The following is a 27,044-nucleotide window of genomic DNA, read 5'->3' on the forward strand; positions in this document are numbered from 1 at the left end:
AATCAGTCCGGCATTCCCTTCCTCCCCACCCTCTGACCTCTACAACCAGCCTCCTGGCCCTTCACCTGGTCTGCTGTGCCTGATGGAGGACACCTTCAGCTTTGGGCAGCTCCTGACCCACAGCATCTGGTGCAAGGAGGGCACCCTGGATCTGATCCAGCCGGAAGGCGAGGCCCGCTGCCCCATCTTGGGGAACGGGCACCACCAGCCCACGCGATGCCACCAGCTCTATGCTCACAGCATCCGAACCTTCAGCTGTGGGGATGGAGGTAGGGATCCTGGATGTGAACTCTGATCCCTGACTTAACGAGCCTTGACCCTAACCTCTCACTGCCTCTGATATGACTACACTGTATGCTAGAGGCTGTGTGCATGCTCAGTCATGTCCAATTCTTTGTGACCCCATGGACTGGAGCCCGCCAGGCTCCTCTGTCCATGGGATTATCCAGGCAAGAATACTGGAATGGGTTGCCATTTCCTCCTCCAGGGGATCTTCCCAACCCAGGGACTGAACCCATGTCTCCTGCACTGGCAGGTGAATCCTTTACCACTGAGCCCTCTGGGAAGCTCATGCTAGAGGCTTCCAAGAGTGACTTGTTACATTTTCAGGAATTATATTAAACACTTGTTAAATAATGTGTGTGTGTGTATGTTCAGTCACTCAGTCGTGTCCAACTCTTTGTGATCCCTATGGACTGTAGCCCACCAGGCTCCTCTGTCCAGGGGATTCCCCAGGCAAGAATACTGGAGTGGGTTGCCATTTCCTCCTCCAGTTGTTAAATAATAGGTAGGTTGATATCAGTCATGATGGGAATTACTCATACCATGGAAATTGACAAACATTACAAATCAAGTCCTCCTGACTCCTAGGTCTAGCCTGTTCAACATTCGCTAGCACACTAATGCTCCCCCTGGACCCCTGGTCAGCCCTGACAAGTCTCCCTCATTCTAGGAGTACCCTAGCAGGGTCCTGGAGACCACCTGCCCCTGCCCTCAGCAGTGAACAGACATATAACAAGCAGACATGTACCCAAGAGGAAATGCTGGATGGCCTGCACAGTTGCCCGCACACGAGACACGGTGGCCACGCCCCAGGGCCCCCTTGCACGCCGCCACGCCTCCCAGGCCTGGGTTCCTGCGGAGCTTGCCGTGGCCTGGGTCTGCCGTAGCTGGTAGGGGTGGGCCATATGTGGAATGCGTCTCTTGTGAGCCCCTGGCCAAGCCATAGTACCCTGTGACTCCCCCAGGCCCCCCTCCACAGACCCCACGGCTCTGTACCAGATTCTGGCACTGCTCCAAGGTGATGACTGCTATGTCCAGGCTACGGGAGGAGTTACGGGAGGCAATGAGAGCCCACTGGGAGGTAAGCAGGGTCCCAGGGTAAGAGGGAACACCCGAGGGCACAGGAACACGGGCCAGCCCGGGTCCCCGACCCCTGCATCCCTGCCAACAAGATCGGGGTCCCAGTGAGGAATTTGTGTCCTGGATCTTGAATGGCCCTACATTCAGTTTAGTCCCAGGAGAGTCCTCTCCTTGGCAAAACCTCCCCCAGTGACCCATATTTCCACCCACCACTCCAGCTTTGTCTACCAGTCCCAGAAGCCGAGGGCTCAACCTCTGGACCCTGTCGACCAGCCCCTTCAATTTCAGCCGCAACACAGCTGGCCCTCTGGGCCGGCCCGTTGCCCACAGTAACTGCTCTGTCCACTGCCGGGCTTTCTGGGCCTGTCCCAGGAGGCTGTCTGGTCCTCCAAGTGTGGCCACGACCTGGACTGTACGCAGGGCCTCTTGAGAAAGCAGGGCAGCTGAGGAGACCTGGGCCTTGGCATCTGTAGGGGGTGGGAACGACAAAAGGGGGGCTCAGGGCTCCACTGGCTGAGGTGGGGTCCGTCAGCCTCCTGGGCCCCCAGATACATAAGCAAAGGCACCTACTCCCTTCCTCCTGGCCCAGCCTTGCTCCCACCCTCACCTGTGGCCCATCTACCTTGGCCTTACCTCGGGCTCCCGTGGCCTTCCTGGGCCAGGCCAGGCCCTTGACACAGTCTAACTCCCGGGATAATTCTTCCAGATGTTCACACTGTCCCCTAACCCATGACTCTCTCTCTGCCACCACCTGGGCTGTGACCCACAGTGTCTGGGCCAATGTGGTTCTTTCTGTCCTGTGGGAAGATGGACTATCAGCCTGGCCAGAGATGCCCTTTTCCCCCTGTCTCCGCACTCCAGAGGACTCACCTCACTCCCAAACCCAGGACTCAGATAGCCAGGCAGAGACCACCTGAGTCCCTGACCCTGGGAGGCCAGCTGGAGCCCTCCTCCCTAATGACCCCAGACCCCTTGCCTGAGTCCGGTGATCCACTCTGTAAGTTGTTGCAGGGGCCCTCCAGTGGGGGAAGGTGATTCCAGGAGTGTCTGGGCCTGTTGGAGTTTACCCTCCAGGGCCTGCAGCTGTCCTCCCCGGCGCCCAGCACCCCCGCCAGGCATGCCCTGGCGCAGGGCGGCCACCTCGTGGGCCACGGTGTCCAGATGCAGCTGGAGGGGAGCCAGGCGTTGGTCCCAGGAGGCGAAGCAGGGAGGGCAGGACGTGCAGTGCGGGAAGCCACCTATGGAGCCACGGGCACACGCCTGGCACCTCGGCCCTGAGATGCCCTCTCGGCAGCGGCAGGCGCCTGTGTGTGGGTCACAGCTGGGCGAGATGGAGCCCTGCGGGTCACAGGCACAGGCTGTGCCGAGAGACAGGGTCAGGGCAGGGAGCAGGTGGCGCTCACCCCAGCCCCACCCCCACCAAGCCTGGAAGAGGAAAATCGCCCTATGTGAGCGTGGTGGTCTCTCCTAAGCCACTGCTCGGACAGCCAGGGGTATTGGCATCTACCCTGGCCAGAGGGGCCATCCCAAGTGGCCGCCTTTGGGCAGGAAGACAGCCTGGGGCTCCAGGGGCTCTGCAGCCCAGGCTGGGGTCAGCTCAGGTCAAGACTGGCAGGTGTGGTCAGGAGAGAACCACCCAGCATGACAGACCCACAGACCCACCTGACATGGCCTTGCCTAACTCCTTCCCTGTAGCTGTTTTCACGACTATTACTTTAAGTTTTGGAGGAAACAGCCATGAACACGTTGTGCACTCCCTCAGGTCAAGCCCAAGGTTCCCCTGCTCCCGTCACCCCACCCCAAGGGCCCTGTCAGGACGGCCTCACCCCTGGTGGTGGTAAAGCGTGTGAACCAGCGTGCCCCGCTCACCTCTGCACTCCCGCTCCGGGTCACCCCAGTACCCATCCCGACACCGGGAGCACGTGCGGCCCCCAAATCCTGCCCGGCAGGGGCACTGACCCGTGACCTGAGGGAAAAGAGTGTGGCCAGGCAGGGAAACAACGAGGGAGGGAGAAGGGCAAGAGGGCCCAGAGCAGCACACTGGTGCCGCCCCTCAGCCCTGTCCCAGCCTGGCAGTACCCACACCTGTGCTTGGCGGCAGGCTCCTCCTCTTCTTCTGCCTCTGGTCTGCACCCCAGGCCAGCCCCCACTTTCCCACCGTCCCCCGACGGGCCCTCTGGGTTCTCAGCTCCTGACAGGCCCCTGTGTGTCCTGAGTCGAGCGCCCCGCTGTCTCCATGCCCTCTGACTCCCTGACTCCCACCCTGTCCACACCAGGGACCCAAGAGCACACTTCAGACCTCGTCTCCTTCAAGCACCAAATGAATGGGGTTGGACCCGTGTGATCTCAGGTTTGCTCACAGCTCACGTCGCATGGCATGAGAGCACAGATACACAGCTGTTCACAGCCCTGCACACCTCTGCTGGTGGTCACATTAACATTCGCACCGGCCCTAAGTCACACCGTTTCACAGGCACAGACATGCACTCACACCCAGCCATGGCTACGTGCTACGCGCAACACGGGCTGACTCACTGGGTGACACCCCAGCTGCAAAGTGTGTCGGGCGTGGCAGCTGCAGGGCTCACAGCCCCGGGGCCCCCCAAGGTTCCAGAAGAGGGGGGCACAGCGGCTACAGTCCCGCCCCAGTGTGTGGGGGCGGCAAGGGCACTGCCCGCTGACCGGGTCACAGAAGCAGGCTTCAGCCTCAGGTGGGCACCTCACAGGGCTGGTGCCCCGGGGGTCACAGCTGCAGCCTGGGGACAGGAAGGGCTTGACAGGGGCTGAGGAACGCGAATCCACCCCTCCCCCACCTCGGGACGCCCTCACCCACCCCACCCACACACTCACGCCGGCAGCCCCCTGGGCGCAGGGCACTGCCGTGGAAGCCAGGCTGGCAGTGGGCACAGCCAGCACCGTGGCTGTGGTGCAGGCAGCGCTGGCAACGTCCACTGTGGGGGTCGCAGGCAGCTGGGTCACGGGGATCAATATTGTTGTTGCACTGGCAGGGCCGGCAGGGACTCCTTCTGGAGTCATCTCCAGGCCAGGGGTGCCCGAAGTAGCCGGGGGAGCAGCGGTCACAGCGGGGGCCTGGAGTGGATCGAAGTGAGAGGTGGGTATTTTAGGCATCTTCCTATACCTTCGGGGCCTCTGAGTCCCACTTAACCAGCCAAAAAGTCTGCCATCAGCCAGGAGGGCAGAGGATAGGATAGACATCTGTAGGCGCTGGGAACGACAAAGGGGGGCTCAGGGCTCCACTGGCTGAGGTGGGGTCCGTCAGCCTCCTGGCCCCCAGATACATAAGCAAAGGCACCTACTCCCTTCCTCCTGGCCCAGCCTTGCCCCCACCCTCACCTGTGGCCCATCTACCTTGGCCTTACCTTGGGCTCCTGTGGCCTTCCTGGGCCAGGCCAGGCCCTTGACACAGTCTAACTCCCGGGATAATTCTTCCAGACGTTCACACTGTCCCCTAACCCATGACTCTCTCTCTGCCACAACCTGGGCTGTGACCTACAGTGTGACCCAGGGTAGATGCCAACCTTGTGGCCCATCTTCTTGGCCTACAAGTTTCACGCCTCTAATTCATTAAGAATGGGAACTCCCGGGACTTCCCAGGTGGTCCAATGGTAAAGGATTCACCTTCCAATGCAGGGGACGTGGGTTCAATCCCTGATCTGGGAACTAAGATTCTATATGTCCCAAGGCAATTAAGCTCACGCGCTACAACTAGAAAAGCCTTCGCTGCACCTACTGAGCCTGTGCATCATGACAAAGACCCAGCACAGCCAGAAAAGAAGAATGGGAACTCCTTGAAAAGAGGATCCCAGCCTGTAGCTCAAACACACAGGCGGCACTGGCAGAGATTTGCTCTGTGGACCTAACAGGACTGTGAACAAGTGAGCGGGGCCGTGGGTTGGTCACTGCCAACCGTGCCTCACCTGCATAGCCAGGGGCACAGAGGCACAGGACACGTCCACTGCTGCTGTCCACATGGCAGGAGGTCCCATGATAGAGGCCTGAGCCAGGGTGCCCAGGACAGGGGCAGGGCTGGCACCGCTGGCCTGAGCCCAGGGTGGGGTCTCCATAGTAGCCGTCCAAGCACCTGGGGGCAGTGGCACATGGAGCGGGGCCTAGCCCCTCATCCTGACCCCTCCCCAACCCTTCCAGGGCAGCCTCACCTCTCACAGTGCCGGCCTGTGGTGGCTCCATGGCAGTCCTGGCAGACGCCTGTGAGTGGGTGGCACGACTCGGCGTGTCCATTGCAGGCACAGGGCTGGCAGCGTGGGAAGCCCCACCGGCCAGAGAGGCAGCGGTCACAGCGGCGACCAGCGCGGCCTGCCCGACACGTGCACTGCCCGCTCGTAGGGTTACAGACGGCCTGGCAGCACCCTCGGGGTGGCAGCGGCACTCTGGGGAGTGACAAGGCGATCAAGCCACGTAGAGAAATGACATGCTGTCCCAGACCCCACACCCACGGGCCCTGAAGGCTCACCATGGCACCCGGTGGGCCTGAGGCCAAATGTCCCAGGCAGGCAGCGGTCACAGGTACGACCCGTGATGTTAGGGCGGCAGGGGCACTGCCCCCCCAGTGGGGCACACTCGGTGCTCAGTGAACCCTGCAGGTGGCACTCACACGCTGCCAGGAGAAATGGCAAGATCAGACGAACTCTGCGGGGCCCGCTGCAAGCCTCATCCTCCAGTCCCCTCCAGCCATGGCCACACGCTCACCGAGGCCACCTCCATGGAGCAGGGCTGAGATGCTGCAGGAGAGGCGGGCGCAGGCCTCAGGCATGCTTCGGGATGGGCTCACCCTCGCTGTCTCCAGGCAGCCTGCCTTGTGGAGCTCCTGCAAGCGCCCCGGGGCCCCAGGGTCCACGGACCTCAGTCCAGGCAACTCACCAACCCGTGGCAGGAGCACGACCGAGTAAGAGGGTAGAGGGTGGAGGGCAGGGGGCAGTAAGCCCCATCCCACTCACACCTGAGCTGGAATTTCCATCTGTACACACGTTGGCCTTCACAGCCCCTTCCTGCCGCTTTCCTGTTTCTCTGTTGAGTCTTTTTCTCTTTCCTCTCCAGTGGCCCCAGGGATTCCCTGGTGGCTGAGACAGCAAAGAATCTGCCTACAATGCAGGTGATTGGGGTTCGATCCCTGGGTCAAGATCTCCTGGAGTAGGGAACGGCTACCCACTCCAGTATTCTTGCCTGGAGAATTCCATGGGGTCGCAGAGTTGAATATGACTGAAACTCACACACACATCAGTGGCCCCAAACCAATCTAGGCAATGGCACCCTCGCTCCGAATCACTGCAGCAGCCACCCTCTAACAATGTCTTCCCTGCTCCAATCCCTTCCAGGGCTCCCACTTCCCCAGGACAAGCCCCTCCTCTGGCCCACATGGTGCTGTGAGGCCTGGTGCCTGCCTGGCTCACCTTCAACCCTTGGCACAGGCGCTCCCCCCGCCTGGATCCTCCTCCCTCCCTCTCTCCACCTACCTCAGTCCTGTCGGTGCAACTCTAGCCCTCTATGACTCCCTGTCCCTGGGCCCGCTGCACCCACACTGTCCTGCTATAATTTGTGTCTCCCCCAGATGCAGTGGGGAGCCCCTAGGATCTCACTGAATCCAGGAGGATAGTGCCTCCCTCGGGTCTCCGCCCCTCCTTGGTCCGCCACAGCCGCAGGGTCAAGGAGTAGCGTGTTCCAGGTTCAAAGCAGAACGGTCTGGAAAGAACCACGGCTCTGCAGGGACCAGGGAGATGAGTAAGGGTGGGCTGAGGAGGTCATGACCATGCAGTTCAGGAACGCTCCATTTCCACTGTGCAGACATGGGGTCAGGTGTTTCATCATACAAGCAGTGAAGAAAGATCAAGATGGAACTAAACCCTGCCCTGCCTTACATTAGGCCCCTGTTTTGAATGTTCTATGACGTGTTAGCTTCAGTGGCTAACACGTCATAGAACATGGTGGCTCAGTGGTAAAGAACCTGCATTGGCAGGCGACCCCTGGACTGGGAAGATCTTCTGGAGGAGGGCACAGCAACCCACTCCAGTATTCTTGCCTGGAGAATTCCATGGACAGAGGAACCTGGCGGGCTACAGTCTATGGGGTTGCAGATGAGTTGGACACGATTTATCAACTAAACACGTAACATGTTGGGCGTTTCCCACTTTGTTTGGGTATTGCTTCAAATATGTTGGTTACATAATAGGGTCTTGGTCTGGGGGTCACAGGGTTCAGCCTACCTGTGCACATGGGTCAAGGTCGCCTGGAACAGCTGCTCTGAGGGCAGCGGATGGGCACAGCGGGTACTGCGGGGCTGCGACTGGGCACGGACCCAGACTAATGCCTGCCACACTTCAGGTACCTAGGATCAGGAGCCAGCAGTCAAGGAGCTGCCCCGACCCACCACCTGGCACCACCCACCCACCTGCCTGGCAACCATGCCACTGACCTGGGTCTCATAGCGTAGGATGATGTCATAGTCCAGGGCGCGAGGCACTGTGGGTGCCAGCAGAGAGAGGCCAGCTCCATCCACCACACGTGCGAAGTCTGAGCCCCTCCCCAGTGCAAAGCCAGCTCCCTGATGCAGGGGCGGGGGCTTCCCTGGGGTCTGGATGTGAGACACAGACTCCTAGGCCCAGACCATTCCAGGACCGAGAACACTCAGGATTCAGGTTCCCATTCCTCTAAGATCCCAGTGACCCACAGCCCCAGGGCTTGGGCCCCTCCCTACTAAGACCTAGTGACCTATGACCCAACCCTGCCCCTCGGAGTCCTTACCCTGGGCAGCTGGTGGCTGTACTGGGCTTGCCTGGCACGTTGGAGGGCACAGCGAGGGTCATGCTGTCTCCAAAGTCGGGGCCCGAGCCAACCAGAGGTCCCTGGGGCTGGTGTACAGTAGCGGGGAGCAGGCCAGGGGGCTCCCTGGGGGCAAATCAAATGTCAGTGTCCTCCCATACTGTCCTGGCTGGGGATTTTATTTTATTTTTTTTGGTCACAGCTTACAACTTGTGGAATCTTACTTCCCCGAGCAGAGATTGAACCCACGACCCTCAGCAGTGAGAGCTCAAAGTTCTAACCACTGGACCACCAGGGAAAACCTGTTGTGGGAATATGGACTCTGTTCAAGTCACCAAACTTCCAACCATGCTGATTCCACCCCTACCTGGACCTGCCTCACTTTCCTAACCCTGTCCAGCCTCTTCTTCCAACTAGCTCTCTCTGGACATGTTCTCCCTGCCCTGAGCCCCAAGGTGTGAGCCTTGATTTCCCCCTGCCCCTGCTGGACACTCACAGGCAGCCGTGGGTCAGCAGCCCGGAGGCTGTGGCCATGCTCTGCTTCGGCAGTGGCCTGGTCGAGGGTGGTGCAGAAGTACCCAGACTGCAGTTCCTGGCAGCGGCGGCCGTGCAGGTGGGGGCGGCAGAGGCAGAGGCCCTGCCCTGTGGAACACCTGGGCCAGAGTGGGGATGGGGACGGGACCCAGTCGACTCCCAACTCTCCCCACTGGACCCAGACCCCCAGGCCCTGCCCTGTACCTGTTGCTGTAGGCACCCCCAAAGTCACAGTCACAGGGCCGACAGCCTAGAGAGTCACCGCTCAGACCCCAGAACTCAGGCTGTAAGAGAGGAAGGTGGGTGGAGGAAGGAGAGGAAGATGTGGGCAAGGAGAGGACCATCAGAAGCCCGGGGCTGAAAGTATACGGGGACCAATTGTAGGAAGAAGCCGGAGCGGGGGAGCTCAGGGCTTGAATGCTCTTCTGTGTCCATCTGGGAAGGCTAGAGGGGCCCCTGGTGGACTCCTGCGCGGCTCCACAGAGGGGAGGTAAGAGATAAGAGGATGAGGACACAACTAGGAGTAAAATAAAAGTTAAAGGACTTGTAATGTTCAAGGAGAGACAAGAAGGGGATGCTCCGAGTGCCCCTTCAACCGCTTTTACTGTGAAACACCTTTAAACTCAGCGCACCATACTTCTGCTACTCCGTCTAACTGCTTTTCCTTCTTCTGTCCCCAAAGCTCCCCCGTGCTGGCTCAGCTAGCCAAGGCGGCACTGACTCTGGTGACCAGGTCAGGAAGTGGCACCGACCCACCTTCAAGGCTCAGTCTGCACTCACGCTTGTTACAGCCTGGTACTTGTCAGCTTCTAGAAGCTCAGCACCCCGATTCAAGGTCAGATCAGAAGGAGGGGTGGGGGTCAAGCCTCACCAGACAGCGGCTGCAGTCCCGTCCAGAGACAAAGCGTTTGCAGTGACAGGCACCACTGGATGGATCACAGGCATGAGTGCCGGGGACCCGGCCCCGGGCGTCGCACCTGCAGGCTAGGGCACACGGCTGTCAGGGTGCTACGAGACTGCTGCGGGGGCCAGGGAGCTATTAGGGCAGTAACTGGGGACACAGCAAGGAGGACCTGGGGATGGGGGTCACACTGAGGGTCACTCACGCTGGCAGCCTTCTGACTGGGTGAGGCTCAGGCCATAGTGACCTGGCCGGCAGGAGTCACAGCGCTGGCCCCAGACGTGAAGTTTGCAGCGACACTGCCCAGAGAGGAGGCCCCGGGTGACGTCTGTATGGGCATCACACAAACCCCCTTCCAGGGCACCCACAGGGTCGCAGTCACAGGCTGGATCAGCGGTCAGACGTGGGGGCAGTCAGGTCAGAGGTCATGTGAAGTTTAAGGATCAGGGTCACAACTGGGATCGGGGATTGGAGGGCTCACGTTTGCAGGAGTGAAGGGAGCGGGGGTCCTCCAGGGGGTCCCGGTGGAAGAAGGGCTGGCAGAGCTCACAGTGGCGCCCAGCTGTGTTGTGTTGACATGCATCGCACACACCTCCACTCACGTTGCCAGATGCAAGATACAGGGCCATGTCAAAGTGACAACTGCGGGCGTGCCCATGGCACTCGCATGCTGGAGCCGGGCAAAGAAGGTGGGTATGGAGTGGGCTGACCCATGGCAGGTGTGGCCAGACAGAGCAGGCCATGGCACCTACCCTGGCAGGCGTGGGGGTACCCAGGCTCTGCTGCCTGCCACGGGCGGTCCTGGTACAGGCCCTGGCAGCGTTCACAGTGGGTACCAGCGGTGTGGTGGCGGCAGACACAATGGCCATGCACCTGACAGGGATGAGGGCAAGATGAGTCGGCCCTGGTTCCCCAGCTCACCCTCCCACCAGCCACTGGTGCCCTTCCGGGAGCACTCACCATGCCTTCCACGCTGGGTGGGGACCCGGGTGCGGGCCTGCACTCAGAGGCATGGCCGTGGCACAGGCAGCTGCCTCCAATCACTAGCTCATAGAGAGCGTAGTAGTAGAAGGGGTGGCCCTTGAGGCCCCCCAGGGGCCTGTCACCCAGTGTGTGCAGTTTGGAGAAGTTCACACGGAGGTTGGTCACACGCAGGAGTTCTGGAGACACATGGAGAGCCCTCAGGTGCATAGGAGCTGTGATTCCTCTATGCTCAAGATGGAGGAGGAATTATGAGGGATTTCTCCCCTCTCTGCATCACTGAAGCCACCTCCTCCAGCAGCTGCACTGTGCGATTCTCCCACCCTAACCCCCTGAGTATACTGTTTTAGGATGACCACAGACCAGTGGCGATTATCCCACCTCTGGACTGTGTCAGACCTGCTATCACCCCGGGGCTGAGATAGGCACACCTCACTGCTCCCTGGACACCCCTTTCCAGTATCGCTAGATACGGGAAACCTGCTTCCCCAGTGCAGTAAAGGACCCCACTCCCCAGCCCATCACTAGACTCAGAGATCAGCTCATCACCCAGCCAAACCACGTGAGGTATGTGTACTTATTGACTGCCCATCTCATTTGTTATGTGAGCTCCAAGACAGTCACCCTGTCTATCTGCTCCACTGAGCACTGCCCAGAAGATGCCAGGCCCACAGTGGGGCTCCACGGTTCCACAGCCCCCTTTCTCTACACAGCTTAACTCAGTTACCAAGCCAAGGCCACCTCCTGTATCTCTTTGCCAGAGGTCCCTTTTCTTCTGATCAGAGGAGCACACTCTAGGCCTTAGAAGGGTGAAAGGTGTGTGTGTGCACATGTACACCCAGTAGTGGTAATAATCTAAGTAAGTTAAGGTGGGTGGAGATCGTAGAACATAGAGAAAAAGCTACTTTGGGGTTTGTCGTCCTGTTCTGGCCCTCTCCTGGCCTGGTTCTGGGCTGCCCTGCTGGGTTATGTTATGTTTTTCTTGTCCTTTAGCAAGATTTATTTTACAAGGAAGAGGTCACACCCAGAGACGCGCTGGCGCCACCTGGTGGCAGATTCCGGAATGCAGTAAACTAAGGCAGGGTGGTGTTGGAGAAGACTCTTGAGAGTCCCTTGGACTCCAAGGAGATCCAACCAATCCATTCTGAAGGAGATCAGCCCTGGGATTTCTTTGGAAGGAATAATACTAAAGCTGAAACTCCAGTACTTTGGCCACCTCGTGCGAAGAGTTGATTCACTGGAAAAGACTCTGATGCTGGGAGGGATTGGGGGCAGGAGGAGAAGGGGACGACAGAGGATGAGATGGCTGGATGGCATCACCGACTCGATGGACGTGAGTCTGAGTGAATTCTGGGAGTTGGTGATGGACAGGGAGGCCTGGCGTGCTGCGATTCATGGGTCACAAAGAGTCGGACACGACTGAGCGACTGAACTGAACTGAACTGAAGGCAGGGTGGGAGGGCAGACAGTGGACCATGAAGGGGCTGTGACGGGGAACAGGGACAGTAGCTCACAAAACAGACAGTTTATGGGGTACAGTGTGATACGAGTAGAGATGGGGGGTAAAGATTGGTCTGGCAGGGCCAGGAGTGGTGGGGACCACAGGAGGGCCTCCTCACAAAGGACTTCAGTGATGGGGCAGAGACATAAACTGCTAGCACGCTGGTCCCTATGCACCGGGCCCAGGTATGGGAAGCAGTAATGGGACACGGACGGGGAGCCGAAATAGGGACCACAGCAGAGGACCGGCATGCGGCAGGGGCGGGAAACAATCGCTGGAGGGCTGGGCTGGCTTGCCTGCCGCTCTGCCCCACTAGTGCACAAACTCAGGCAGGGTCTCTCCTCACACAGGTAGGTTTCTGGTTTTCCTGACACGCAAGGAATCCAGAACTGACCGTGGGATAGTTACCCTGGATCTCCGTGTTGGTTGTGTTCTCCGCCAGAAAGGCTGGGTCCAGAACTTGGAAAATTACCTGGGAAGAAGCAAGCCTGAGCCTCTGGCTTCATGCCGGGGGCCCACCCTCCTTCCTCTGGGCCTGACCTCTCCCTCAGTGGCAGGCTCGATGTCTGAGTAACGCTGGTCACAGACGAGGTCACTGACTCTGCGGCCAGGGCCAGGAGGGATCCCAGGAAAGAGGCCTGAGCAGTTGTGGGCAAAGTAGCGGAACACATGCCAGGAGTGCCCATGGTCCACCGAGCGCTCAAGGAGCAGAGCTGCTGGGCGGAATGTCTGGGGACAAGAGGGGGTCCTTGGGTCACCAGGGGCTCCCATCAGTGGTGGCCATAGAGTCAGGGTTAGGAGGCAGAGAATAAGTCTTCAGGGTGGGGCAGTGGGTCACCTTGAAAGTCATGATGAGGTGGGTAAAGTAAAAGGCACCTTCTAGGTCCAACTGGATGATGACATTCTCAACACCTGTAATCACAAGGGCTGCTCAGTGGCCAGGCCTTGACCCGAGCCCAGACCTGCACACAGGGGCACACGAGGACCCTCACCACTCTCTGCCTGCCACCAGGTCTTTTTGCCATCAGGGTCACTCCGGGAGACCACATTCTCAATGCCATGGCTTTTCCCATCCCGAGAGTCACAAAAGCAGCAATTTTCAGAGTCCTGGAGAAGCACCTGAGGAGTTACTCGGCAGAAAGTACATGGTCGGCCCCCACCCTCCTCCAAAACTTCACAGCAGTGACCTGAACTCCCGCAGGAGCTGAACTTGCCCAAGAAAACCCAAAGATACCACCTCCAGAGGCCAGACCCTTCTCCCTACCTGTAGTTTAGTGACAACACAGTAGAGTTCAGGGCCATGGAGGCCACAGGTGGATGAGGTTCGAAGGCTCTGGCCACGGCCAATAACCAGATTGCCGGTAGGTGGGTGGCAGTTGCCACCTGAGCAACCAGGCAGAGGCATCATGTCTGGTACCTCCTGGGCACTTGTTCTGGGAGCTGGGACTAGGAGGGGGCAGGGTCTGAGTAGAGATCCTAGGGGTACCCTCCCCTCACCTCACCCCATACCCCAGGAAGGCCTGGTGGTTTCTCCTCCCCCTCTAAAAGGCTCTCAGAGAAAAAGACCATCTCTCACCCATGGGTAGCAGCAGCAGCAGGACTAAGAGAAGGGGGCCTAGCCCGGCTGGGGCTCCTGGGTGGTGGGAGCCAGCATCAGGCCTGAGAAAGAGGACGCAGAGTGGGCCCCTAGCTGGGCCGTCCCGAGGATCTGCGTGCGGCCCTCAGTCCCGTCCCCATACTCACATGGTAGCTGAATGCAAGGCTATCAGAGGCAGGGAGCATGCGGGGTGGGGCCACGGCGTAGATGGGAGCAGGGAGGTCCCCAGAGCCGGAGAAACCAAGGGAGGCCGACCGTGGCTGGGGACAGGATATTAATGGCGGCCACCAGATGCAGATGGAAGGTAGGGAGGGCGAGAGGCACACAGAGCTTCTCCGCCATCCAACGCAGCTGGCGCTAGTGGGGCCGAGGTTCAGACTAACCCACACGGGCAGAAAAGACCCAATTCTCATTCAAATGAGCTTCCACCCCAGCCCTGAAAGGCTGTTCTCCAGGAGCCTCTGGGGAATGTGTCCCCCTCCCCAACAGCCCGACGCTGCCTTTCAGGCTGGGCAGCCAGTGAAGGGCTGGCAGATGGGCAGGGAGCTAGTTTTGTCCAGGGCTCAGGGCCCTGCCCCCTCTCCAAAGCAGACAGAACCGATAATGTCTAAAACGCACAAGCCCTTGTTGGAAAACATGCTGAGGCTGGACCTGGAAACGGAGCACTTGGAACTCAGGCAGAGTGCATGGAGAGGCAGTGTGCAAACTCTCCAGGCTCAGCAACTGCAGCACTCCACCCACCCCAGAGTGTCCTGGTCAGTGAGGAGACTCTGTGGCCCGACAACCCAAAGCCACCCTGACCTCTGACTCAACCCCCAACCCCTTGCCACCAACTGGGAAAATTCAAGCTAGACCCTCTCCTGGAGGGAGCAGAACAGAGAACAGGCAGAAGTACTTCAGCCAATTTGGGCCTGGCCCTGCCCCTGCCCCAGACAAGCCCTGACAAGGCCCCAAGGTTTCAGCCACAGTAGATGAGGCTAGCTGTCGGCACCGCCCCTTCCCTGGCCTAAAAACCTGCGGCTGCAAGCTGCCCCATGGAGCCACCTGCTGTCCTCCAAGGGACCTATCTGGGTAACACACCAGGGCAGCCCCAAGGGGAGGTGTCCCACTTGAGTGGCTCAGCCACCCCCCTTTCACTCACACCCATGACATTCCCCAGGCTACCAGGCTCCTCTCTGGCATCCTTGTTCCTGGGGCTACCTTTCCTATCCGCTCAAGCTGGCCTCCCAGCAGTCACATATGCAAAAAAGACCACAAAGGGCAGGCAAGGAGACTGAAGGTGGAAAGGTATAAAACGTGATAGGTGGACAGTAGACATACAACTTGAAGAAAAAGTCACAGTGCGCTGTGCCATGAGACCACCCCTCCCGTCCGCCCACCCACCCCACCTCCTCCAGTCTCTGCAAGGAGGTCAGTGGCCCTCAGGGTCCTGGAGAGGCACCCGGAGTCCTCGGGCTTGTGGAATCCATGTGCATTGCACACTGTGTCACTGGCCACACACACAACAGGGCTTGGTTTCCCTAAACGTCGCTGTGTCAAGGAGTCAGGGTGCTGAGTGTGGTGGCAACGGCTGCAGTCGTATCACAGGGGAAAGGTTCACGCAGAGGATCCGCTGAGCCTGCTGCCGCACCTCGTCGTCTGAGGCCAGTCTGTCCACCTTGATGGCCCTGAACTTCAGCAGCCTTGCCGCTCCAGGTCCGAGCTGCACCTTAGGGAGTCGGGGCCCAAGCCGTGTTCTCTTCCGGGGAGGAAGGTCCTTTGCTTCCTCAGCCCTTTTCCTCTTCTGCCCCACAGTCTCAGGGCAGCTTTTCCGGCTCTTCCTTGCAGTCCTGCCCTGAGCAGACCCTTTTGGCCTGCCCCTGCCCCTGGGCTGGGTCCGAGCCACCTTTGCCTTGGCTCGGACAGCCTTGGCCCGCACGGCCTTGGCCTTGGCCCTGGGCTGCACTGCTTTGGCCTTGGCCCGCACTGCTCTGGCCTTGATCCGAGCTGCCTTAGCCTTGGCCCTGGCCCGCACAGCCTTGGCTTTGGCCCGGGCCTGGGGGGCTGTGGCCTGTGTTTGAGCCACCTTGGCCTGGGCACGGGCAGCTTTGGCCTGAGCTGCTTTGGTGCCCAGAGCACCGCCATCTTTCATTCGTGGGCCACCGAGAGACCCAGTGACCTTGCAGGTCTTGCTCTGGTGCCCAGAGCCTTGTCGGGGTCCACACCTAGGGCCTCTTCGAGCCAAACACTTAGGGCCCTTGCTTGTGGCTTTTCTGGGAGCTTTGAGCTGGGCATTCCCCAACCTCTTCCCTGGACCTTTCCGCACCTTCAGCGGGGAGTCTGCAAGAGACAGCTGTAGTGATTGCGCCTTGGGTTTGGCGCCCAAGCAGGCCACAGAAGTTTTGAGGGGAACTAGGGCCTCAAGGACAACGGAGAGTCGCATGGCAGGGTAAACACCTGGGTAGAGGTGGGTGGGAAAGCCCACCGCCGCACCCTGGGCACGGTCGGCACTTGATTGCTTCAGGGAGCTCAGCAGCAGGTTGGTGGTAGCATGCTTGGCGAGGGCTGGAGTGGACGCTTTGGCCAGCCTGCCAGACAGTGGCATGGGGAGCAGCGTGGCCCGGCCCGCAGGCAGCCGCATGGCAGTTTGGGGAGCACTGGCTGGAGCTGATGTGGCGGCTGGGGTAGGGGCACGAGCCTGAAGTTTTGTCTGGCTTGGGGGGTTGGCTGTGCACGAACTATAGCCATAGACATCGCCGCTGCGCAGGATGGTAGGCTGGAAGCCATCATCCCGCAGGCCCTGCAGGAAGGCCACAAGCTGGGCCTCAGTGGCACTGAGATCCTGGCTCATGGGGTTGAAGACAAGCAGCGCTTCCTCCAGGGCCTTCTTCCCCGCCGTGGAGATCCGTGACCAGGAGTGCACAGCTTTCTCCTCCACATGCTGCACCACCACGCTCATGGCATTAGGCACTGCAGGTCTGCCTGGGGATCCACAAACCAGCACCTGGGACCTCCAAGACAAGAGGAGGAGAGTCAAGAAGGGCACCACGATAGGGGCCAGGACAGGTAGACAGGTCAATCAGGGCCAGCATTCCTAACAACCACCATGGACACACAGGGGCCTGCTCAGAGTGAGACAAGCACTCCATGGAGCAAAACCTCAAGCTTCTCTACCTACCAAGGTGGGTGTGTGCTGGGAGGTAGGTGGTGAACTCATATGGGTCAGACAGTTTCTTCAGGATACATGCCCATAATCAGAGCCATCCAACCTACTGCTGGGCCCCTGGAAAGATCTGAGTTTGGCCAAAATCCTAGTACTAAACTCAACACTGGGAATACAGGTAAATACCTCTGTCTGCTGGGAGCCCTGTACAGAAGACAAGACAGAGATACCCTTAAGGTTCTTGGGATGCACACCGGCATACAGCTCAGCTTGCCAACAGGATTCCCGAGAGGAATACCCATGTGGCATGTGAGTGAAGAACATGAAAGAACCACGTGGAGATGGTACAAAAAGGGGAACAGCCAATGCAATGGCTCTGAAATGAGAAAGAGTAGGGCACACCTGGTTATGACTGGAATCTGTGGTCAGGGCTGGAAGGGTCAGCTGGAAAAACCAATAAAAGCAGTGCAGGTACAAGCTTTGAATGCTGCCTGAATGCCAGCCTAAGGGCCCAGACTTATACCCCAAATTCATGACCACTTCTGGCTTTCCGAGTTCCCAGCCAAGCCAATCAGAGGTACAATTCCTAGCACTAGAGCCATGGAGAGCAACCCCAGAGAAGCAGCCAGCCTCTCCTTCAACAGAAAGGAAAAAGATGATGAGTAGCAGGTACTAATAAATTATCTCTAGACAATCAATGGACTTGAGTTTGAGCAAGCTTCTGAAGACGGTGAAGAACAGGGAAGCCTGGCGTGCTGCAGTTCATGCGGTCTCAAAGACTTGGACACGACTGACTGACTGAACAACAACTAGAAAATCAAAGCACAAAGTCTGACAGTGGGAGCCACACACCTCAAGTAAGATGCTTAATAAAGTGGGCCCAAGAGAGCTGAGCGGTCCTAATTAAGGCTTAGAAGTACAAAATTCGATACTGCCCATTTGGAGCTTCTGGCAAGAATCAAGTTGTCCCAGGCTTATCTGAAGAAGCTGCAGGCCGTCAATCAGAACTCAATCTAGCCCAATCCGGCACTGAGGGGTCCCAGAGGCAGCTCCGTAGCTGCACAGGAGCATTAAAATTAAAAGATCAGCTGGGATCAGGCAGGTCCCTGGAGCCAGGAGGTGCGTCTGTGCAGCTTCCTCCTCCACCCTAATAGATAGCAGAAGTTTTCCGAACTCCCAGGAGGAAGTGCCCTGGGGCCCTTTGTTTAGAAATGTTCTTGGATCCTCAGGTGTCTCAGGCACTTCCCCTCTCCGGAGGCCATTCTCCAAGTACAGTCCTTGCACATGACTTTGGTTCTTTTATTACCCCACCCCCGCCAAGGGCTGTAGTTCCCAGAACAGTGAACTGTACAATAAGTATGTTGGGGGTAAATTCGGGCTCTTCCGCCCAGGTTGGCCAGGGCCCTTGGGAGGGGTCTTCTGGGCTTTCCAAGAGGCTCCGGAAAACAGAGGCTGCAGCCCAACCCCTGACTTCTCAACTATCCCTGGGACGGGCAGAGGAAACTGACAAATGTGGGACGAGAGCAGCCCTATCCAAGTGGAACCGGGGTAGGGAAGATCAGGGCCCTCAGGTTGGGAGTCCGCGTTCCTGGTGCCCAAGCCGAGAGCTGGCGCGGGGGACCTTGGAGGCAGCGAAATGTACGAGCAGGCAGTGGGAGCCCGACCCGGTCTCACAGCCCCAGGGTGGGGTCTCTGGGCACGGGGTGGGGGGGTGTCTCATCCCGGTCGCCGGAGGGCGCTGGTCCCGAAAGAGCCGGCCACCCGGCCCACCGCCCTGCCGCCTCGCGGACGGCCCCTCCGCGGCGTGGCTAGGCCCACGGCCCCAACCTACCGGCGACGCCGCGGGGACCCAGGACGCGCCTCTGCGCCGCCTTCGTTGATCCAACATGGCCGCCTGCTGCGCACCGGAAGTCACAGCGCTTCCGCTTCCGGGACCTGGCCCGCCCTAATGACCCTTGACCCCCCGAGACCCCGTTTCCCCCAAAGTCTAGGGGCCGGACAAGTAGGAACCAGAGACGACTTCCTGGAGGAGGTGGCAGCAGGGACCGCTCTAAACCTTTGGGAGCCTGTGCAGGAGTGTGAGGGGCAGAGGTGCTTTTAGAAGCCTATGGGCAGTCACAGAGGGTGTCTGGATGCTTCATCTGGGCACTGGTTAATAGCCCTCCTCATTCCCCATAAAATCCCAGGATCCTCTGGCTACTCTTATGTTTCTCTGCCTATACAGAGGGGTCTGGGCACCCCTAAAGAGAAAAACACTCCACCCTAGGCCTAACCTTGTGCCCCTAAGCACCTCAGGGCCTCACCCCTGGTGGTTGGGGGTCTTTTGTGCCTTTAAGCATAGCCAAGATATCCAGCAGGAAATGCAAACTCTCCTGCTCCTCTAGTCAATGCTTCTAGTCCCCTTGTGTTGGTAGAGAGAAGGGAATTGTGGGCTCTCAAAGGCAAGGGTCTCAGAGGGTGCAATCAGGAAGTCCACCTTAGCACTCTCAGTCCCCACCAGTGGGTGAGCCCCATTTCTGCCCCATCCATGGTTGAGAATTAACTGTTCATTCTTAGGACCAATTCAGCCTCATCTTCTGCCCAAGTTCTCTTCCACAGCTTCTCCAAAGCCAGCAGTGTTGCCCTCTGTATGCAAGTGGGGCCAGGCCTGTATAAACAGAGTCCAATTCCATGAAGAAGCAGAGCCCAGCCTCCAGGGATGGCATGGGCCTAGATGTGTCCCGAAAAGAGGATACATCTCTAGTGATGTCCAGTCTAGAAGTCAGTGCAAAATGGAGGACACAAAAGGGTAGGTCCATCCCCAGTCTGTATCCCTTCCAGACATTAGAACTAGGGGAATGGTATGGCTGAGGGAAAGTGGTCTGGGGTACCTAGTTCTCTGAGGGGAGGCTGATCCTTCTGCCTCTTGGCACCCAATATATCTGGGATGGAACTCTCTGGGATCATTCATCAGGACCAAGTCTGACTTGACCTAGACTCTGGTGGATGCTGACTGGGATGAGATGAGATGAGGATGAAGAGACCTCAGGGTCATCCCAGGATCCAGCCCTTGCTTTCCACTCGGCTTCTTTTAAATATTTATTTGGCTGTGTCAGGTCTTAGTTGTGTCTTAATTGGGCAGCTCTGTGTCATGCCTTTTGTTGTGGCGCATGGACTCTCTAGTTATGGCACATGGGCTTAGTTGCTCTGAAGCATGTGGGATTTAGTACCCTGAGCAGTGATTGAACCTGTATTCCTTGCTTTGCAAGGCAGATTCTTAACTACTGGACCACGAGGGAAGTCCCTCCATTTGGCATCTTTTCTAGCCCTGAGTGATGGACCCTAGACCCATATCCACCAAAGCAGAGATCTGGTGAAGATCTAGATTCGATGGAGGCCAGTGGTCTTGAAGGGATCACCCCAGGAGGGAGTCTATGTGCCAAGGAGGAAAGCTAAGGCTTGGGTCTTGAAGAGCCGCTTCCTAGGGTGGGAGAGGAAGCAGGGCCTGTTAAAGACTCAGACGCAGGACAAGCAACAGGAGAAAGCCAAGGTCACAAGGGGTGAAGCTTTGAAGATGCCAGCAAAATTTCAGTTAAGAAAAAGATCACAGTGCCCCTCCCCCATTTTTTATGGTTTGCCATGGTGACTTTGGCAAGACCAAGTTTTGAGGAGCAGTGGTAGTAGATATAAGGTTGGCATTAAGGCAGTGGAACCTGTAAGAGAAGATGACTTCAAGAGTTTAATTGGAAGGAAGGGGACACTGGAGGGTCTTCAGGTGCTGGGAGGGAGCTAAAGGTAGGATGCTTTTATGTGCTTAATTGCTGGCCAGGAGAGGGGGAAGAGGCCTGGAAAGGGAATAGTGAGAAATGTGAGAGGGTGTGCAGGACAGTGTGAATACTCTGAGGAGGAAGGTACCAGTGGTTTGAGTGAGGAGCATGTTGAGAGAATGGAGTGGGAGGATGGAAGCCTTCTAGCCAGGATCTGCAACCAGGCTTGGCACCATTTCCCTGCCAGCCCTTTAACTCCATCTGCCAGGGCCTGAAAGGGACTGAAGACTCTCTGGTCATGGAGAAGGCAGGCTAAGGTATTCATGCCCCGGAGCTCCTCTCAGCCCATTTCTGATGGAGGTGTGAGAATCAGTACCTTAGCAACCCTTGCTCTGATTGGAACAATAATGTGAGGCCCATGTTCTATGCTGGCTCCCAGAGTCCCCAGCAGGATTTGGTTCCTGCTGCCCACAGTGGGAACTTGCTTGACACACCCTTAATTGGCTGGTTTCCCGGTCTTCTTGCCACTTCTCTGCTGGTGCTTCTTGTCCTCATTTCCCACATTAACTGCACTTGTGTCTCAGTCTCCAGGTGTGCTTCTGGTGAACATGAGGCAGACTGTCTATAAAATAGGGACAGGATGGTAGCAAGCACAAACATCCATGAGGACCTCTGCTCTTAGGTGACCACTGACCTGTACAAATGGGCTCCAGCTCACAGACTCAGCCAGTACTCTTAAGACTGAGAAGATAGGATGAGCCAGGGTCTGGGTCTAAGGTAGGTCGGCCTCTGTCACACCAACTTGCTTTGGCCTGACCCCCGAGTTGGCTAGAGGCAGGCACAGGACCGTGAGGATGGACAGTCACAAACTACCTTAAGGCCCCACGAGATAAGCCCAGAGTGACCTGCCTGGGAGGTCCGTAGCCTCTGACTCCATCCTTTGCTCAGTTACACTCCCCCACACAAACTGTCCCCACCCAGACCTGTGGAAGGGCCTGTCAAGTACTGAGGCTGGCACCTTCTGCTCCTCCACCCACGGCTAGCCTGGATGTGCATCACACAACCTCTTCTGTGCCCTGTCCGAGCTTGGGGAAAGGAGACCCAGCCATTGCCCCCGCCAAAGGCCCAGGCCTTTCCCTAAGAGGCCTCAAGGGGGCGCCGCCGCAAAGCCTGTCGTGGGCTCTTGAGAGCGCAGTAGCGGTGGGCGGGCGCCCGCTCCCTAATTCCCCAGGTTCTCCTGGTCCGGCCCTTAGCGGGTGCTCCCAGGCTGGGTCCCGCTCAGAACCGCCCGCATCCTACACTGTCGTGAGGCTCATCGCCGCTTCCTTTCTCCCTGCTGCCCGAGGACGGACCCCAAATCCAGGCCCAGTGTCCACGTGTCCGTCTGTTCACCCGTGTGCCGGTGACCATAGGTCGGTGCGCCCTGCTCCGGCCACGGCAGGTGCAGGGTTAAAGCAGGGGGAAGGGTTTCCCGAGTCGGGAGGGGGGACGAGGGGCGGACCCCGGCCAGCCCCGCCCCGCGCCGGAGCAGAGCCTGAGCCCCGCCGGAGCCCGGCCTCAGCCCCAGCTAGAGCCGGCACCAGCGGAGCCAGAGCCGTGGACCCTGCGCCCGGCGACGCCGGAGCCCGGGCCGGTGAGTCCCGCGGGAGCCGCGCTCAGGGGAAGTTTGGGGCACGGGATGTAGAGCCCCAAGCACGCTCGTCAGGACCCGCCCCCCGCCCGCCCCCGTTACCCGAGCTGGAAGTTTGGGGCCAGGAGGCCCTGGCGCCGGGGGTCCTAGGAATATGGCCCCCCTTGGGAAAGGAGAAGCCTGGGAACTTGGGGGTCTGCTGTAAAGTCCAGCTATCCATTCCTGCTGGCAACGCCCTGGACTCTGGGAACCTAGAGTCCAGGGCTCCTAGGTTCCCCAAATCACCCTCCTGCCCTTTCCGGATCAGGTCTCCGGGGACGGGGCATGGGCAGACCCCTGAGGATAGACCGTGAGGCGAAATGTGGGATTCTGGCCTCCAGCCCCTCCCCTCCCGGTTCCAGCACCCTGATCTTGGTCTTGTGCTGAGGAATGGATGAACTCTATGGGATGATTCCCAAACGGGATGTAAGGATACCCTGGAGTCTGATCTTTGGCAGTAGGTGGGAGACCCCAGTGGCTGTCCAGAGCACCCTGGAAGCCAGTAAGGGGGAGGGTCCAGTCTAACTCCACCAATGTAGAGCACCAGGGTGTGGACTGTTGAGGGAAGCGAGCGGGGCTAGTGTGGAAAGTCCTATCCTAGTTACTTTACCTCCCACCTAGACCTAGATTCAACCAGGGAGCAGCTAGGTGAGGGCAAGGTATGGGAGGAGAGTTCCTCAAGCCCCAGAGGAAGTGGGGAAATTGCCTGGGTAACTGGGAGACTGCCCTTGTTCCCACTCCAGGAGGGAATCCACATCAGTATGCTAGCCAGGGGGGGTGGGTCTTCCCTCTGCTTTTCCCACCAGCAGTTTGGGGCCAGGGTACTCATCAGTATCCTATCCGGCTAGTCAGTGGCTCTGACTCTTCATTTTCCATCTCTTCTGTAGGTGAAGACCAAGTCCCTGGACTGGCCCACACTCCCTTATAGCCCCCGTAGAGTCAAGATGAGGCCCTATCATGCCCTTCACTGAGGCCTGCAGCCTGAGCAGATAGCATGGCCTGCCACTGTAGGTGAACACCATGGCTACAGGAGGAGGCCGGGCCTTTGCTTGGCAGGTGTTCCCGCCCATGCCCACCTGCCGGGTATATGGCACAGTGGCGTACCAGGATGGGCACCTGCTTGTGTTGGGGGGCTGTGGCCGGGCTGGACTGCCTCTGGACACTGCCGAGACGTTGGATATGGCCTCGCACACATGGGTGGCACTGGCGCCCCTGCCCACTGCCCGGGCTGGCGCGGCTGCCGTGGTACTGGGCAAGCAGGTGCTAGTGGTGGGTGGTGTAGATGAGGGCCAGAGTCCGGTAGCTGCTGTGGAGGCCTTCCTGGCTGACGAGGGCCGTTGGGAGCGTCGGGCCACTCTCCCTCAGGCCGCCATGGGGGTTGCAACTGTGGAAAGAGGTGAGTGGCTTCCCAGGGAAGGTCCGTCAGGTACCCCAGTAGCCGCCATTCTTGCCTTACTTGGTCCCTTTGCCTTCAGAGGTTGGGTGGGAGCTCTACATTTTGCCTAGGTGTCCTGGACGTGGATTTGCCTCCTGTAGCCTTCCCTACCTAGCTTTGAGCTGGGCCAGCAGCAGCCTTAACTGCGTTTTCCAGCTGTGGGGTGGGACTCAGAGCCCTGGCTAGCTGCCAGCATGCATGGGAGGGCCAGGCCACCTCCCTGCCCCATTCCTCCCCTCTGAGAGACCAGAAGGGGTGGCCCAATAGCTTCCATAGTTATAAATAGTCTGGGAGGGGAGGAGGGGAGCAGGGCCTTGGCTCAGAGCCCAGCGAGTGCTTAAATTCCTCGCGCCGCACGAACAAACCTGGGAGACGGAGATGGACAAAAGCCAAGCTAGCCTGGAGGCAGTTGCCATGGAAGCCCTTAGCTGACTGGCTATCTCCCCAAGGCCCTAAGACATGCCCCCAGCTGACTGAGGCTGTCACAGGGCAAGAACCTTCTCTAGTGAGAGGGCAGGGTACAAAAGTGCTTGCAGGAGGCTCGTGGACAGCACCCTCATCCTGCAGGACCAGGCTCCTTCTCCCAGTCCCCCAGCTGATCCCCAGAGCCCCCTCCCCACTCTGAGCTCCCTGTTGAACAGATCTCCATATGGCCCCCACCCCTGGCTTAATCCTGCCCTCCTTCCCCCATGATAAATCCCACCTTGTGGCCTCCAGGTCTGACCACCAGTCCTGCTTGGATGCCAGACTTGGTTGCCATAGCGTCTCCAGGGAGACGGAGACGGATTATAATTAGATCAACTGCCTCCTGCTCTTCACTTGAAGGGGGCCTGGCCAGAGTGGGGATCCTAGCTCTCCCAGCCCCCACACCACACAGGCAGGAGGGTTTCTGCTGCTAGAGAGGGGTACCGTAAATAGGTGTATCCCAAGCCACCCCCAGGCCTGACCAGGGCAATTGTCAGGCTGGAGGACTGTGGCCAGGCCCAAGGATAGTCTGTGTTACCCTTTTCTCTGCAGATGGTATGGTGTATGCACTGGGGGGAATGGGCCCTGACACGGCCCCCCAAGCCCAGGTTCGGGTGTATGAACCTCGCCGGGACTGCTGGCTGTCGCTGCCCTCGATGCCCACACCCTGCTACGGGGCCTCTACCTTCCTGCATGGAAACAAGATCTATGTCCTGGGTAAGGACCTGGGGATATGCCAAAGTGGTTTGAAGTCCAGAAGCTTCAAATTTATCCCTATATGTTAGTCTGGGATGGTGGGACAAGAGCAGCTTTGTTGGGTTGAGTCAGGGTTGCTCTGAGGCTCTTTCGGTGGCCCTGCTGAGGCTGGAAAACCAAAGCCCAGTGGCTAAGGATCTTTGGGGTTGATCCATGCTCTGGTATGCACACAGCTGGGTATGGGTGGCAGGGGTGGGCAGTGGTAAAGGCTCAGCAAGCTGGTAAAAGAAGGGCCTGCCAGGCCCACCCCCACTAGGGCCGCCTCCCAGGTGCCCCAATTCCATTGGCAGGGGGCCGCCAGGGCAAGCTCCCAGTGACTGCTTTTGAGGCCTTTGATCTGGAGGCCCGTACCTGGACCCGACACCCAAGCCTGCCCAGCCGCCGGGCCTTTGCCGGCTGTGCCATGGCCGAAGGCAGCGTCTTTAGCCTGGGTGGCCTGCAGCAGCCTGGGCCCCACAATTTCTACTCCCGCCCACACTTTGTCAACACTGTGGAGATGTTCGACCTGGAACATGGTGAGCAGTGGTTGGTGTGGGCTACCCTACCACTCTCCATGGGATGGAGGGGTGCAGAGTACGTGATGGGACTAGCCCTCACCTCACCTCCTCACCTCTCCTGCAGGCTCCTGGACCAAGCTGCCCCGCAGCCTGCGCATGAGGGACAAGAGAGCTGACTTTGTGGTTGGCTCACTTGGGGACCATGTCGTGGCCATTGGGGGCCTTGGTAAGTCTCTGTGGGGCTTGGGATAGGAGGGGAGCCCGAGACAGGAAGCAGTAGCCCTCCGCATGAGCACCACCTCCTGCCCTTCTCTAGGTACTCCAGGGGTCAGGACTTTATGAGTTTTCCTTTCCCAGCCAGTCAGTGGGTAGTCTACCTGGCTCAGCCTTTGGGGTGTCTCTCAGCACCTAATTGTAGGTTCTGTAGCAGCAGGGGCCCAGAAGATAGAAACAGGAGAAATGGCCACTGAATGAATGGAGAAGTAGGAACGTGAGTGGATAGATGCATGAGTAATGAAACGGGGCAACGGGTAGCAAGGCCTTGGGTATCCCATCCTGGGGCAACATATGCTGGAACATGCTGTGGGCTCAGGGAGCAAATGAGCTACAGCCCTTGCAGCCTGTGCCCTTTACACACCCTGTCTCCTTCCGGCAGGAAACCAGCCGTGTCCCCTGGGCTCTGTAGAGGGCTTCAGCCTGGCACGGCGCCGCTGGGAGGCACTGCCAGCTATGCCTACAGCCCGCTGCTCCTGTTCCAGTCTGCAGGCTGGGCCTCGGCTGTTTGCCATCGGGGGTGTGTCCCAGGGTCCCAGTCAGGCTGTGGAGGCACTGTGTCTGCGCGATGGGGTCTGAGTGCCTGATGGGACCTGTCCACAGGAGCAGTTCTGTGCCAGGAGCAGGTGTCTGTGGCTCCTTTCGCTGCTGAGAAAGCTCACTGTGGCTCTGTGGGGTGAGGGAGGGGGGGCACTTGAGACACTGCCCCTGGGACGTGGGGGTGGCCTTCATCTTTAGTGCAGGACACACAGACCCTTTGACCCACCTCTATTCCCATCCATTCGTGGACCATGATGCCCAGCTCCACCCTTGCTCTGGAAACTACTGGGCCTCTGACCAACTGGGAAGTGGGAGAGGGCAGTTGGCCTCCTGCCCCACGGCTTGGTACCTGCCTGGAGTTGATCAGGCCCACCGCAATGGCTATTCCTGAAAACTCCTCGCTGTCAGCCTGCCTGGAAGGCCCCTGTGGACCCAGAAGAGTTCAGAGAGGGCGGGAACACAGAGGGGTGTAGGCGTCGATGTGGGGACCTCCAGAGGGCCAGAAGAACATTGACTGTGGGCCCTTCACACTGCTGGCTGTGTGACCTCGGGCAAGTCACTTCACCTCTCTGTGCCTCAGCATTCTCATCTGTAAATGGGGACCTCGGGGACCTTCCTGCCCTGCCTACCTCACAGGGCTGTTGTGAGGACCCGGGGGTTCAGATGTGGAAGTAAAAGTGCTGCTAACTCTGGCTTGTGGCCTCTGCTGTGGACTCCTGTGTTACCCCTGTGTCCCTGACTCTCTTCTGGGGACCTCAGCTTTCCTAGGGATGAGGGTCTAGAGGAGCCTTTAGGATCTGGCCTCAGCCCTCAAAGGGTTCTGCTGTGTGTCTCAGCCCCACCAAAGCCT

The 27,044-nt window shown here is 58.7% G+C and overlaps 3 protein-coding genes and 1 long non-coding RNA gene across 11 annotated transcripts; 1 reads left to right on the forward strand and 3 right to left on the reverse strand.

The window, feature by feature from the left end:
• Positions 1–798: 798 nt before the first annotated feature.
• LOC120868462 (laminin subunit beta-2-like) lies at positions 799–13,555 on the reverse strand. Its single transcript, XM_040247279.1, is given in 22 exon segments — positions 799–1,829; positions 4,743–4,872; positions 5,296–5,464; positions 5,541–5,745; positions 5,748–5,771; positions 5,855–5,998; positions 6,091–6,333; positions 6,998–7,098; positions 7,602–7,723; positions 7,811–7,990; positions 8,654–8,810; positions 8,896–8,975; positions 9,563–9,675; positions 9,798–9,977; positions 10,074–10,262; positions 10,345–10,465; positions 10,553–10,752; positions 12,483–12,546; positions 12,615–12,803; positions 12,913–12,986; positions 13,067–13,181; positions 13,339–13,555. Coding segments are annotated over 22 exon segments (3,780 nt in total). The 5' UTR covers positions 13,483–13,555; the 3' UTR covers positions 799–993.
• LOC120868281 lies at positions 6,548–8,591 on the reverse strand. The gene is made up of 3 exons (XR_005722187.1): positions 7,811–8,591; positions 7,602–7,723; positions 6,548–7,098 (listed from the first exon to the last, which is right to left on the reverse strand). It is a non-coding gene; the product is annotated as an uncharacterized LOC120868281 (long non-coding RNA).
• Positions 13,556–14,942: 1,387 nt separating the features above from the next.
• CCDC71 (coiled-coil domain containing 71) lies at positions 14,943–18,735 on the reverse strand. Of its 2 annotated transcripts, none has more exons than XM_040246973.1 (2): positions 18,645–18,735; positions 14,943–16,661 (listed from the first exon to the last, which is right to left on the reverse strand). In XM_040246973.1, exon 2 carries the CDS (start codon positions 16,607–16,609, stop codon positions 15,215–15,217), a length of 1,395 nt encoding a protein of 464 aa, XP_040102907.1. In that variant the 5' UTR covers positions 16,610–16,661; positions 18,645–18,735; the 3' UTR covers positions 14,943–15,214. The 2 variants fall into 2 exon arrangements, with proteins under 2 accessions (XP_040102907.1, XP_040102906.1); XM_040246972.1 differs by having other exon boundaries at positions 14,943–16,654; positions 18,645–18,716.
• Positions 18,736–18,819: 84 nt separating this feature from the next.
• Positions 18,820–26,887, forward strand: KLHDC8B (kelch domain containing 8B). 7 transcript variants are annotated; one of them, XM_040246999.1, is made up of 7 exons: positions 18,820–19,601; positions 21,144–21,336; positions 23,116–23,624; positions 24,681–24,845; positions 25,175–25,399; positions 25,506–25,607; positions 26,037–26,887. In XM_040246999.1, the coding sequence occupies exons 3-7, from the start codon at positions 23,249–23,251 to the stop codon at positions 26,231–26,233; spliced, it is 1,065 nt and encodes a 354-aa protein (XP_040102933.1). In that variant the 5' UTR covers positions 18,820–19,601; positions 21,144–21,336; positions 23,116–23,248; the 3' UTR covers positions 26,234–26,887. The 7 variants fall into 7 exon arrangements, with proteins under 7 accessions (XP_040102933.1, XP_040102936.1, XP_040102932.1 ...); XM_040247002.1 differs by having other exon boundaries at positions 21,242–21,336; XM_040247001.1 differs by lacking the exons at positions 18,820–19,601; positions 21,144–21,336 and adding exons at positions 22,169–22,192; positions 22,497–22,654.
• The last annotated feature ends 157 nt before the right edge of the window (positions 26,888–27,044 follow it).

This window comes from Oryx dammah, unplaced genomic scaffold, assembly GCF_014754425.2.
Source record: "Oryx dammah isolate SB20612 unplaced genomic scaffold, SCBI_Odam_1.1 HiC_scaffold_9, whole genome shotgun sequence".
In the NCBI taxonomy this organism is placed as follows: domain Eukaryota; kingdom Metazoa; phylum Chordata; class Mammalia; order Artiodactyla; family Bovidae; genus Oryx; species Oryx dammah.